The sequence below is a fragment of the Typopeltis vanoorti genome, chromosome 13 (assembly GCF_054136105.1).
Source record: "Typopeltis vanoorti isolate ZY-2024b chromosome 13, IOZ_Tvanoo_1.0, whole genome shotgun sequence".
NCBI lineage: Eukaryota > Metazoa > Arthropoda > Arachnida > Uropygi > Thelyphonidae > Typopeltis > Typopeltis vanoorti.
The window spans coordinates 39,578,274-39,593,419 of record NC_143561.1 but is presented as its reverse complement, the minus strand read 5'-3'; the positions used below and the strand labels follow the sequence as shown (position 1 = coordinate 39,593,419).

The 15,146-nt window shown below is 36.9% G+C and overlaps 1 protein-coding gene across 3 annotated transcripts in view; it reads right to left on the bottom strand.

Moving 5' to 3' along the window:
• The window catches only part of LOC150100070 (NAD kinase-like), a 145,149-nt gene that overhangs the window by 38,443 nt on the left and 91,560 nt on the right, over positions 1 to 15,146 (bottom strand). For all 3 annotated transcript variants that reach the window (XM_090402295.1, XM_090402292.1, XM_090402294.1), the window contains exon 7: positions 11,219 to 11,316. In XM_090402295.1, coding sequence (XP_090258421.1) covers positions 11,219 to 11,316 — 98 coding nt within the window. The remainder of the gene's footprint in view (positions 1 to 11,218; positions 11,317 to 15,146) is intronic.

The window sequence follows — 15,146 nt, the reverse complement described above, 5'->3', positions numbered from 1 at the left end:
CGTCATTCTTCTGCTACAAATTAAACATTTTATTTTATTTTTTAAGTATTCATTTTATTTCAATAATTTTTACTTATTCAATTTTAATTTGTTTTGTTTGGATAATTAAAATATATAGATTTATTTGGTTAATTTAAGTCTGCCTTTGGACCACCTGTCCCACAAGTTCAGAAACACTGCTAAAGGGTACTCACCTTATGTGACCGCTAATTCATAAGTAGTATAGAAATAGAAGACACGACACAACATAAATAAAAAAATGAATTTTAATTAGGAAAAGTATTTTTGAAAGTTTTTTAGTATTTTAACTTTTTCTTTTTGGGGGGGGGGGGGGGAGCCAGGGCCCCTTGTCCCTCCCTACCTGGGTGCGCCACTGCTCAGGATAGTGGTGAAAGAGTTTCAGTGTTTTAAGGGCTAGTTGCACCTCACACCATTACTCCTCCACCATCAAACTTTACTGTGGATACAACACATGGTGGTAACAAGACGACTGATGAAAATAGAAGAGGAGAGAACAGCATGGAAATTTTAGGCAGTTTTCTTTCAGTAATCTGGTTACCTTCAACATTAGGGTGACATACTGACAGAGGAGATTCATATACAGCATTTCTTCTTTAACTTTTCAGCCATTTGCTAGAAGCATATAAACTCTTATTAAAACTGAAAGAATGTGGCTAGCAGATTAGGGGATGGTTGGTTTAAAAGTATCAGCAAGTTGTGTAGTTTTGAAGGAGGTGACAAAGTGATGTGCCACAGAATTCTGTTTCTTGGCAGCTGTTAACTTTTTATGTTAACAATACAGACCAAACTTTAAGGGAAGATATTCAATTGTTTACAGAATAAATGCAATTGGGGGGGGGGAGCAACAGCTGAAAACTCAGATGTGATGTCACTTCAGGAAGATTTAAATAGGCTGCTTCAGTGAGCAAATGAATTGAGATAACAGTTTATATGTATAATTAATTGTTTCAGTCTCTTTTTTTGTAAAATTTTTGCTAATACTCCTGACAATGTAAGTCTGACTTATGAAACTTGTAGGGTTATATTTTATCAAACTCGTTATTTATTTGATAACATGTGGTCTCAATACCAGAAGCCATCAACACAAGTGCTAAACCACAGAAACTTACGTATTCACTTTAACATGTTACAATGTTTTGTATTTTGGCCACAGAAAATGGAATGCATACAATGTATTAGTGGAAATTCATCAGAAGATGAAGCAGATAAGAAATCTGGGGTGATAGTGATTAAACAACTGAAATTTACAAGCTGTGAAAGTTACTCACAGGAATGCCACCATGTTGAATAAGACACTGATAAGAATGTGATTATGCTGCTGCTGTATAAATTATTTAAAATGTACCCATTGTGCACAGATCTTATCCTGTGAATAGCTAGGAAATAAAAAAAAATGCTAGAGAGGATCCAGGGGTGAATAAGACTGCATCAAACCTGTAAAATGGTGGATATAAGACAGACTGAGTGAGTGTGATCTCTCTCTGGGAGATGTGCCTGTATGCAGAATGAAAAACTGAGAAAATGTGGCTAATTTCAGTAAGAAAAATCAATGCTACCTCACTAACACATCAACAAATTTCTTTCTTCTTTTAAGCACTTAACCACACACACACACACACACAGCATTTCTGTGTTATGGGTCTTGTGTGGGGCTGATATAAATAAAAAAAAAGTGTTTAAAATGATTCCTCTTGTCATGATAAGAATCAAACTAAGGTTTTTTCTAAATGAAGGGCATGCATTATCCCATTATTCTTCCAACTGCACTATGAAGGTACTCATTAATGTTTATTAATCAATCATAAGAGGTGTGTTGAATAACATGACACTTAAAACATGTTTCTTGGATGTCACAGTGAGACAAATAACTGATACTTTGCATAGAAGGACGGAAGAACAAGCATCAAAATTAGTGGCAGTTATTAGCACAAATGACTTGGTATGTAAAAAAAAAAAATGCAAAAAAGGGATTTGAAGAAGTCATTGTGGAAAGTGAAAACTAATAGCATTGTTATTGGGAAAGTGGTTAGTATGTTGCCCAGGTTTGGTAATAAAAGAAGGAGAGAAGATGCAATGAATAGCAAGATGGTTGAATTGTGTGATGCAAAGGATGTGCAGTTTGTAAATGTATGGAGTGAATTTAAAGGGGAAGTTGGAATAGATTAAGGTTGATAGATTGCATCTGAATCGATTCAATTTTGGACATTTGGATCAACTGTTGCTGAGAGTGTGCAGAATCAAGATAAAATTAGTATGACTAAGACTCACAGAGAGAGGGGGGGGGAGAGAGAGAGAGAGAGAGAGAGAGAAGCAGAGTGGAAGGAAAGGACAGGAGGAAAATGGACACAAGGATGAAGAAGTGAAAATATATTTTATACACCTTGTTATTCATCGGTACACTACACTACTGAATTTAATGATATTCTCACATCCTGTGAGATTATTGCTAAATCCAACATTCTAAAACTGTTTAAAGATAGTTATCCCTTAGAAAATCAACAAAATTCACTTCTTTTTTCCACATAGGGGAGACAAGAGATCTGGGGTTGATGATTGATAGAAACCTGAAGTTTAGGGGACATATTGCAAAGGTGGTGAAGGTAACACAGAGGATTGCTGCTATTATGAGAAGGACACTGACCTGCAGAGATGGGAGGGTTGTCATTCCGTTGTATAAGTCTCTGATCAGACCGCGCTTGGACTATTGTTCTCTGATTTGGTCCCCGGGATTTGAGGGGGATGAATTAACTGTGGAAAGGATACAAAGACGGATGACAGGGATGGTTTCGGGACTGTACAGGGATAGTTATGGGGATTGGCTGAGAGAATGTGGACTGCAGAGTTTGGTGGATGGAAGAGGGAGAGGTGGTGTGATTGAGACTTTTGGACTATTGAGAGGTGGTTGCAGGGTTGACGCTGGGGAGTTCTTTCGCTTGGTTGAACAGCGGGGGGGAGTGATGACAAGAGGCCATCCCTGGAAGTTACGAAAGGAAACTGTGAGCGAGAAGGTAGGGAGTGGTTTCTTTGTGTGGAGGGTGGTTGGGCCGTGGGGTGCATTGACCGATGGAGTGGTGGGAGCGAGAACGGTCGGTGAGTTTAAGGAGTGGTGTGATAGACTTTGTTTCTCAGGGGGGGGACCTCCCCTCGATGAGTCTTGACAGACTTTATGTCTTAGGAAGGACCTCCCTCGATGAGTCTTTTGACTCCTTGGAGGCCTGAATAATAATAATAATAATAATAATATTATATCTTCCTTCCTTCTTTAAGAGCCTCCATATCTCCATCAGTGTAGAAGAAGTCGAAAAAGACCTGATCTCTTTTGACTAAAGGTGAGTTAGCTGGTCTCATACAGAGGTAGAGGGTTCTCCCCCCCCCCACTCCCAGAAACTCGAGTTTTTAGTCCCTCAGAACAGGCAAATCTGCTCCATGAACACATGCTGCTACAGTCAAAAATACATTTCCCCTCCCCCAGCGACAGGCCAGTTTGGGATTGTACTAACAAAAGTCACATCAATTTAACACATGGACTCTTCATTAGAAGCAGGATAAAAGCTCAGAGGAAGAAGATCTCTTCCTTCCTTAAAATCTGCCATTAGGATCACCTTCCTTTTGCATGCCCAACTGATTTGCCTAAATATTTCACAATCAATGCTCTCTAACAACATCCTATTAGCATATACTATTCTGTTCATTTCAATCTCACATCAGATTCAAATTCTTCACATATACCACTCTTTGAGGACACAATTTCTCCACTATCATTAACAGCACCCCCCCTGCCTTTTTCCTTCCTATCCTGTCAAAAATTCTATATATATCCCTCCATTTCTATTCCTGATATCATATTATACAACAGTGTTGGATTTGGTAATATTCTCACAGGATATGCTTATGGTTAAGGTATCAGTATTATTGTCTGTTGGTGAATGATCATGGGAAGTGGTCAAACAAGGAAAGATTACGACTATTACACTTTTTTATAAAATCTTTATCAAGTAGCTTTATTTTTATCTGCCATTCCTTGACATTTTAATAAAGAAACAATCCAATAATAGTATCAACCTATCTGTATACAGAAAACCTACAAATACTGGTCGTTACCTCCATTTCAACTCAGCTCATCACATAGCTCAGAAACTTAGCATTATCCATAGTCTCAAGAAAAGAGCTATACAGTATACGACAGACAAGGATGACCTACTAACGGAATTAACCACAATATCCAGAGAACTTTCTTTAAATGGTTACCCTAAAAGACTCTATAACAAGATTCTATTTACTGATATACCACATCGACAACGTGATGACGTCCAATACATCAGTACAATTACAATTCCTTTTGTCAACAACCTTTCCAAAAAATTAGCTAACCTTTTAAAACCAATCAAGATCAGAGTGGCATTCAAACCAATCAATACTATTCGGAAATTTTTAAGATCACCGAAAGATCCTCACCCATTCTACAAATACTCTGGAGTATATAATATTCCTTGCTCATGTGGTATTAGTTACGTAGGTCAGACATCTAGAAGCTTCGAAATGAGAAAGAAAGAACACATAGGCTATGTCAGAAATAACAGACAAGACATTTCAGGCCTTTCATGCCACTTTGCCTCTACTAACCATCACACTGAGTGGGATAAGAGCCTTATGCCATACATAGAAGATAACTACCATTCAAGAACCTTTAAAGAAGCAGCTACAGTCGTCCGTAAAACTGAAAACCTAAACAAGAATCAAGGTCTAATTTTACCAGAAATTTGGAAAACTTTTATCAGATCATTAAATATCAAAGAAATGAACTTTCATAACAATTACGTCATGAGTCATCACGAATAAATCACGTTAACGAGACACGCACATTGTCACGCACAATACCAATTTTTTGTATGATTTAGAACCATCAGTTATAACCTAGTCTGTAACCTTCATTTTGTGCTTACTGATTTGTATTCCCTGAGGATGCCAATAGAAACAGATTGGCGAAACATGTAGGAGGATAAAAATAAAGCTACTTGATAAAGATTTTATAAAAAAGTGTAATAGTCGTATGAATAATTGTCAAGAAAAAATTCAACATAAGGAAAGATTACTTTCAAAAAAAGGGACACACGTGGAAACATTGAAGGGATGACTATGAGAGGCTTTGTTCAAATTAGAATCAATACCATGGATTAATGAGCTGTGGAGAAAAGATGTTGACAGAGAATGGGAATTGATCAGGAAACATCTGACACAGGCAATATGCAATGGTATACCAGGAGCTGTGTGAATAAACTAAATAGGAGTGAAACGGATAAACATAAAAACAAGTAAGTAGTATGGGGGGAAAATATGTTAGGGAGAAAGAAAAAGATAGTCAGCAGTGATCAGATGCCTGAGGAACATAAAATGCAGACTAGAAAGATAAACAAGCATAGAAGAAATATAGAGATTTGCCATTGGAAATTTATTTTGCACTTGGTTAGAAGTTTATTTTGCACTTGGTTAGACTATAATAATAAATTTAGTTTAATCCTTTATCCAAGTGTAAGCAAACAAAGTTCCTCTCCATTGCTTCTGCCTTAATATCACCACTCTGGGTCTGCCTCCCACTCACGAGACCTCAATAAAGGTCGAAACTGGTCTGGACAGTGGCCCCTTCCCTTAATGCATAGCAGTATACATGTCTGCAAGGAGATGTGCTTTGCATTATGGGAGATACTGAGACAAGGAATGATGAGAGCTTGGTCCACCTTTGCTACGAGTTGCCAAGGGATGTACCACCTTACCTCAGTCCTGAAGATGTTTTCAGCTGCAAACTTTGCTTACACTTGGATAAAGGATTAAAATAAATTTATTATAATCTAACCAAGTGCAAAATAAACTTCCAATATCTTTCTCTAATCCAGAGTAATTTAATAATAAGGTGGTACACTGGTTGGCAACTTGTATAGGTAAATATGACTTCTCCATTGCTTCTGCCTTAGTATCACTACCCTGGGTCTAGCTCCCACTGACAAGACCTCAATAAAAGTCAAAACTGGTATGGGTAGTGACCCTTTCCTTAATGCACAGCATTATACATGTCCACAAGGAGATGTGCTTTGCATTATGGGAGATACTAAGACAAGGAGTGATGAGAGCTTAGTCCACCTTTACCATGAGTTGCCTCAGTCCTGAAGATACTTCAGGTGCAAACTTTGTTTGCTTACACTTGGATAAAGGATTAAACTGAATTTATTATAGAGATTTGCCAGTCAGGCAAAAGATAATTCAAGGGTATATATATTATTCAGCCAGCAAAGGTTGGTTGATTGGTAGAGTCTCCGCTACTAATGGCTAACGCAAAAAGTTAAGCAAGTCTGAGATTGGTTAGTAGTTGGAAGGGGTACAATCATTCGATGCTGTTGGCACTCTGCTGAGGACTGGTCATTCTCAATGGGTTAATTTTGGCCTGTAAACTGATGTATGTCAGACCTTTGTACCCTTGAGGGCACATGGGGATATGACATGACATATATATTATTCAGGGGGATAATTTAAGTGCAAAGTACTGCACTTATTAAAACTTTGGAGTGCAGAGATATAAGGCTGAGTAATGTAATTGTGAAACTATACTTCCAGAAGTGGATGCAGTTCAAGATCTGCAGGTAATGGTTGACAGTGGACCAGGGGCATGGTAGTAGTGTCCGGCACCTGTGTGCAAAACTTAAGTTGGCACCTCCTATACCCTGTAGCATGCCAGTAGTGTCCAGCGCCTGTGTGCAAAACTTTAGTTTCTGCCCCTATTCCCCCCTCCAATAAAAAATATCACTTTAAAAAAAACGTTTTTTTTTAAGTATTTCCTCCTCTTTGCCACTTTTACTATCCTGGCACCTGTGTGCATCACACACATTGCACATATGGCCGGCGCACCCCTGCAGTGGATTGAAGTTTAGAGGATGCACCACAGATAAGAGGAAAAGAAGAGATATAACAGAGAATATTAAATTACAGAGAGGATTTTATTGAAATTAACAGATGGAATTATAAAATGATGAGAAGGGAAGAATGAAAGAAGACCATTCTTGGAAGTTGTGTAAAAGAGTGGTGAAGAAGGGACCTGAAGAATAGATTAGTTTTCCATTGCCTTCCTCCCAAGTAGTGGGTGAGTGGAACAATGTCTGAATGCATTGTGACTTCTGGGATTACAAATGAGTTTAAGGCTCAGTGTGGTTGATATGTTGCTAGTTAAGCAGATTTCTCTCACAATGAATCTGCCAACTCCATGGCGGTTGCTGTAATAATAATAATAATGTATTCAGGACCGGCGCATAGTATTTTTCTTGTGTGTGCGATTAATGTTTGGCACCTTTCCAAAAATTTTTTTTTGAATAAAGTCGAGAAGAATGAGTTATCAGTAGTAAGCCGACTTTTAGGGCAGGACCACATGCATCCGATCCGATTAAAATTAGGATACAGCCTACATGAAACTCAACAATTAATCATAAGTTGATTTATGATACATCAAAAAATAAAGAAGCACTATTTTATGTATTTTTTCATAAATTTTTACAGTGATATAATCGGGCCAGGATACAATTTCAGAATTTATTTGTTCGTTTCCAGGAAGATCTGAAGGGGCCCGAACAGAAGACGACGTACATTCATAATTATATGTACCATTCGTTGTTCGTTTAAACTCTTATCTCATTTTTTTTGACATCTTTTAGGCACCTTTTCTTCTGCAGCACCTGTGTATATTGCACACTTCACACACGCCACCAGCCGGCTCTGAATGTATTATATTTAAAAGACATCTATACATATGTTTAAATATGTATAGACAAAACAAAGCCAATATTTGTTTTGGCTACTTTCAAACTTACCACCACCAAGGTCAACTAACTGAACTACAGAAAGACTATAGGCAATGTTGGAATATCAATTTTTTACTGCTGGTTTCATTTCCAGTAAATCAAAAAATGCATGTTACAATAAAATTTCATTTCTTTTTGCATGGAAATGGAGCAATATACACATATCAATTAAAGGAAAGACTTCTTCAGTTATGTATCACACATAGGGTTAAATAATAATATACTATGATTAAATAATCAGAGCTTGGGTTCCAGGCTATATTGTGAAAAATCAGTTTAATGCTCCTAAAATAGGTGATTTTTATTTACTGAAGCATTATACAAGAAATAAAATATATTAAGATTACCTTCATGTCTAATGCCTTCACCAAGGGTCATGTTAATAGGGTCATTAATGCTATAGAATTCCTCCACTGCCTGCCTCCCAAGATGCTGTCAATCATATTGCAATCCCTTATTTCAAGGGCATTTCTGAAAAAATTGACAAACTACTTAAATCTGTTGATTCAATGGAACATTTTACCCAATCAACAAACTTTCTCCTTTTCTATGCTCTCTAAAGGATAAGCTTTTATCTTTAGCAGTTTATCAAATTCACTGCAATGGTGAATTATCTTACTTTAGTTGAACTGCCAATTCAGGAGCCATTCATTGCAGTAAGCATCCTGACTATGTTAAATTCCATGAGCTAGAGCTTGGGGTTGCATGCCATTTCCACTAAACATTGCATCCTTTAGAAAAATAAAAACCTAAGATCCTACAGAAAAACCATTTTCTTACAGAATAACTGCATAAAAAAAGTTACAGAACGTTATTTCATTATCCCAATCTGAATCGAAACAATGGACTGAGGTCACAGTTAATATATGCATAATCAGTATATACAGTATATACTGTATATATATATATATATATATATATATCTTCTGCATACTGCGACAAAAATTTTATGGAAATAAAATTCTCGTGTAAGTTTTTCCGTCGTTAATTCAGCAGTTTTTCCGTATTTAATCGAATTAACGATCAAAATATTTATACCTTTAGATGAATAATAAATAGGCTTGTCATATTTTTCGTCGAATTTTACTGTCCCGTATTGTACTTGTAGGGACAGTCTAATGTCCTGCATTTTAATGAAAAAATAAAATTATAAATATTATGTTAAGCAATTATAATTTTTAATATTCTTTTCGAATAATCCAACTTAAATTGATTTGTAAGCCATAAAAACTGACAATTCGAGGAAATTAATTGTGTTTACAGTTTACGGCTCGGCATGGCGGCGACGGTCAGATATATTGCAGTTGCTTATTTTCAAACAATTCTTATTTGGGCATTGTGCAGTGCGGTATCGGTACAGTATATGGATGTTATTTTAATAATTATTAAAAAATAATATCTCGCCTTTTTCGATTGTACGGTATTTGGTTAATACGCAAAATATATAATTAAAGGCAAATTAATTTTCTTTATTAATTATACAAAGGTAAATTAAATTTTGTTTCTTTCCTTAAACCCTTAACAATGCCAAAACGAAAGTGCATTTTTAATGCACTTTCGTTTCAAAAGAATGGAATTTTATTGCCAAAGGAAAACATAATGACGAAGTTGAACGCAAAATCTGCAGACGAACGTTTAGTACTGCACATGGGGGACGATCGGATATTGCACAATACATTAACACTCAAAAACACAAATATTGTATTGATACTTATTTTGTAAAACCAAATACCAGCAACGAAAGAAAAGTTAATGCTGACGAAATAACTATGGCATTTCATGGCATAAAGCATCATCATTCTTTTGGTCACCCATGTCCCGTATTTGGGTTTCCAAAATCTGGCAAACCTAATAATAAATCCATCGTCTGCTCTAAATATATGGTGCACAAAGGAAGCGTTCATAGGGAGTGCGAAGTATGCTACTTTGGATAGTTTCAAATCATCATGATTAAGTTAGCTGTTGGCTATAAACCATCCAGTGAAACATAACTGGTCCGAAAATAAACAACTCTATTGGAAGCATTCTCGGACATATAAAAAGAATATTAGCAGATGAGAACACAAACACACGAGATAAGAAATAATAAACAACTTTAAGCACCAAATATGTAGAGGCATTTTTATGGAGTGGGGGCAGTTGTATTAGTCATACGACTGCAATAAAAGCCTCACAAATCTCCGTATTCAGAACAGATTTTTTTTTCGATTATGAAAATAATTATAATTATCAATACAGTAATTTTACTGTAAAACCTTGCAGTGTAAAATTACGCACTATTCTAAATCTAAATATGCATAAATAAATAAAACCGAAAATCAACGTGTCTATAATTCTTAAAATAGTTTAGATAATATGAAAGTATTAAGAATTTTCCATACAGGATTTTTTTGTAAATGCTTAATAAAACTTTTTTTTTTTTTTTTTTTTTTTTGTTCATGAATTTATGAATATGGGAAGGCTTTTCCTACGTTTGAATAGTATATGAGCACGTGGTAATGTTACTTCACGTGTCAGGCTATTATTTTGACTAAAATATTAATGAAAATTATTCTCAAGTATAATAAAATTCAGTTGAACTAAATGTTTAAATTATGCAGTTTGATTCGATATCCGATGTCTGATCGAAAAGTACTGCCCTTTAACCATAAATCATTAACATTGCAAAGGGGTACTTTTTTTTTTTTTTACTATTTTTAAAGACCTCTGAGCTGCTGGCCCTGCTTTTAATAATTTAGTTATGAAATTTTGACTGTTTTTTTTTTCTCTCTCTGTTAATTTTGTAATGTGCGTTGTATTTATTTATCCACTTTTTATTGGGTTCGACACGCACTGACTTACATAATTTTCCAATTAAACACACACAGTTTAAATATGGTTATTAAATCCTAGCAGAAGCACTGAAATTACCCGGAAAAATGACCCTGCGTAAAAGTCAATTACAGCACTTGCAAATTGAAAACAAGCAGGAAATGAAAAACACAAACTAACTGTTATAGAAATAGTGCACCGAGCGTACCAAGTGACTTCGCAAGAACAGTTATATTTGCACAGAGTATTCTGCAGTTAATCAGGAAGATGAAAAAGGAGGTTCACTGAACCCATCTAATAACCTTCAGTCATTTACCAGATAATTGCTGAAATAATACACGTAACTTTATTTTCGTATTTTTAACAAGAAAAATAATCCGGAATTATATGACCAATTATCACGTGGTCCATACTGAGCTTTTAAACTACAGAAATCATCTAATGACGGTGATAATTATCAATATTCGAGCATAAAGAGCTGATCGTCAAACATTACTCAAATATAACAAATAAAAATAATACACATAATTACTAAATTTCCTTACCAAGAAGCTGGTGTGAGGTTTATTGCTTTTTTCATTGGAATCATTGTTGCGCACAATGATACAACTGAGTCGACTGCGCAAGGTTAGCGCTGCATGACCTGTGAGGGATAAACAAGATCCTTATCTGTAATACTAATTATAACAAATGTCTACAATTTCTTTATATGCTAATTCAATAAAATGCCCTGGACATCTTTCTACAAGATACGGCAGAAAAAAGTAATGAGACCGACTTCAAGCGCGTCAAACTATGGATAACGAAAACAATGGCGTGTACTCAACTGTTTTCCTCATCCATAATTTGAAGCAGTTATTATTATTATTTCGTGATACCTCCAAGGAGTCCAAAGACTCATCGAAAGAGGGCACCTACTCAGACAAGGTGTGGAGATAGTTGGAAAACTCATTTACTGATTTTAGAGTGTTGTAACCTTCTGGATGTAAAAATGAGCACTGAAACCTGCCTGTGAGCCTAAAACATCTGCACAACTAATCGCTGTGTGAGCAAGTGCACTGTCATACAACAGCCGTCAAATCAGACTGTTCCGAATCTCGTTCAAATGCACTTGATTTTATTATTATTATTATTATTATTAGTGTAGCTCAGTGGATGTGGCGTTTGCACACCATCGCGCTAGGCCGCACGAAGGAAGTCTTGGTTTCGAATCTAGTCGGCGACTAGAGGAAATTTTTCTAAGCCTTTTTTCGACCGGTTCCCGAGTTAGTCGATCTCTGGCACGGGCAAGCAGGTTTTTCCTCCCGGAAACTCGGGTTTTTCGTCCTGTAAACTCAACAAAATCGACCGTAGAACCCACATTATTTCAGACATTAAAATATATTGTGTTAGGGTTAGAGACCACGAGATGGCGGCACATTTGAGCCGTCTCTCTTCACTGCGTACCGCTTAATTAGTGATAGCCTTGGGCCATCTGTCTCTGATTGGGTACCAGTGGAGATTGAACTGCCCACTCAGTCTCCAAAAGTTAGATAGGGCTAAATGGCCTCGCCTACTCCCGTATATACGGGAATAAAAAGGCGTTAGCTGATTTTTTTTTATTATTATTATTATTATGAAACCTCCATGGAGTCAAAAGACTCATCGCGGGAGGTCCACTGTTTTACACACACACACACACACGCACAATTTATTACCCCACGCCTTAAATATGTTCGCTATCCGCATTCACCACACTCTCGGGCAATGCATTCTAATCACTCACGACTCTCCATGCAAAAAAAAAAAACCCTGCTCCTCACTCCCTTGCTCACACTCTCCTTATACCGCTTCCAGGGATGACCTCTTGTTCTATTCCTATCTTCACCCATTCTGTGCAAAACCTCCTCGCATTAATCTGGTAATAACCTCTTAACAGCTTATATGGCTCGATCATATTCCCTCTCCTTCTATCTCCACCAATTTCTGCAAATTGCATTTTCTTAATCTGTCTTCATTCTCAACATTCCAGAGACCAGGAATCACCTTAGTCAGTCGTCTCTAGACCACTTTTCCAACATATCTTAATTTTTTTGGTGACCAAATCTGCATACAGTAATCCATATGTGGCCTGATCAAAGCCCTTATACAAGGGAACCATGATATCCTTACTTCTACAAGTCAGTTCCCTCTGCATTATTCCCATTATGTGCTGTCCCCAAAATTTTAGGTACTTGTCTACAATCACTCCCAGATCTCTCATCTCCTCTATCTCTTCTAAGATATTTTCACCGATCCGATTGTATACTTTACATCCAAAATTTCAAAAACCTCACACATTTGCAACAGTGAATTGAAATCCCCATTCAATTACCCATTCAGCCAGTGTATTCAAGTCCTCTTGCAAACAACTTTGCATCATCTGCTAACAACTGCACATCACCATTCAGACCTCTTCCGATATCATTTGCATACAAATTAAACAGGAATGGAACCCAAAACAGACCCTTGGGGTACACCACTAGTATCTTCCCTCATCTGGAATATTGCTTTTCATAGGCAACTCGCTGATATCTATCAGCCAGCCAGCCTCCAATTAATTACCAGCTTGTCGTGTGACAATTTATCAAAGGCCTTTGCAAAATCTAAATATACCACTGTGTAGGCACCACCCTTATCCAATGCAGTCACTTTCAAAAATAAGCAGATTGTTAAAACACGATCTTCCTTTAACAAACCCATGCTAGCCACAACAGAGTATTTTTCTGTTGTCAACCCAATTCTGAATCTTGGTCCTAATTAACTTCTCTTACACATTTTAACCACGTTGACACAGAGATTGATCTATAATTCAAGGCTTTAGTCTTATCACCTCCTTTATGAAGCGAAATAATTTTGCATTCTTTCCACTTAGAACTTGGCCCAATGCAGGACTCATGTTGAAAAGATATGTCAAAGCTATTGTTAATTCCCCGGAACATTCCCTCAAAACGCGTAGTGCAATATTACCGAGTCCCACAGCTTTATTAGCATGAAGTTTATTCAATTCTTCACATACCCCCCCCCTGACTAACAGTTCCTCCTCCTCCTCCTTCTTTCAAGTTCTGCAGGATGTCACATTCATAAGAATGAAATACCTTTATAAATTGCTCATTAAATATCTCAACTATATCCTCCACAGCAGTTATAGTCCTCTTACTCTGTTTTCACCAATCAATCCCATCCTACCATAATCATTCTTTCTTTTACTGGCCACATATCGAAAAAACTCCTTAGGATTTTTAGTTGCATTAGCTAACTGCTGCTCATACTGCACTTCTGCTACCCTTATCAAGCAAGTCACCTTCCTCGCCTGCTCTTTGTACTTCTCATGCAACTGGTTGTTATAACCACTCATATTTTGCTTCTTCCAGATTGCATACCTTATCTTTTGATTCATCCATTTCATACCTGCTCTATTTATCCTCTTAACCTTTGGAATACATACTAATATTGCCTCCACCAAATAGTTCTTGAGTAGGGGCCCAAGCAGCATTGATATCCTTTCTATCCAGTTCCTCTTTCCAATTTATTGCCACAAGTTGTTTCCTGAGCTTTTCATAATTATTCGACTTATAATTCCCCATGGAGCTTCCGTAGCTCAATCGGTATAGACGAAGCCCTTTGGTCGGAAAGACCTGGGTTCGATTCCCATCCCTGAAGGGAGGAACCTTTATCAGGTCTTTTCGGCTAAAGGTGAGTTAGTCAGTCTCACAGGGTTTCGGGGATTTTTAATCCCTCAAAACGGGAAAACCGGTCCCGTGAACACACACACACATCTACAGACAAAATACTTAGGGAAAAGAAGGCAACGGGAAACCATCTTGTACTATAAATACACCCTAGTAAAGTAGCATATTGCTACCCCACCAACCATAAGGTTGACAGAGAACCCAACAACAATAATTCCCCATATATCCCTTTCTAACAGACGTCCTCAAATGACTGGTCACCCTGCAAATGATCACTTTCACCAAAACGGTGGAAGATTTGACACCCCATTTATAACATCATCTGATGAGATAACCCTTGATCCTCGTTTTTTTGCGCAGTTTGTTATACAATGTGTATAACAAACTGTGCGTTTTTTGTTTCTTTCAAAATCTGTGGTAATTATGAACTTTATCTAGTCATTATTTATATGTAAATCACTTACTAGCATTCAATATCGATCGGCAGTCAAATTGTATAAATTGTAATAGCAGATTGTCTGCTATCATATCTTTACTCCGTTTGTGCTTGGGTCAGAATCTTATCTACATAAGCTGTTCATAAACTTCTGGGAGTTTCAGGGATTTTTTTCCATAGATTTACACAAAAAAACTTGACACAGTTCCGTTTGTTCCATTCTTTGATTTCTGACGTAAACGTCAGCTATGGCACCATATACATATAAAACCGTAGAGCCAACTGGTTTGGATTGGCGAAATGCCAAGGTCGCACTCCCTGGTGATT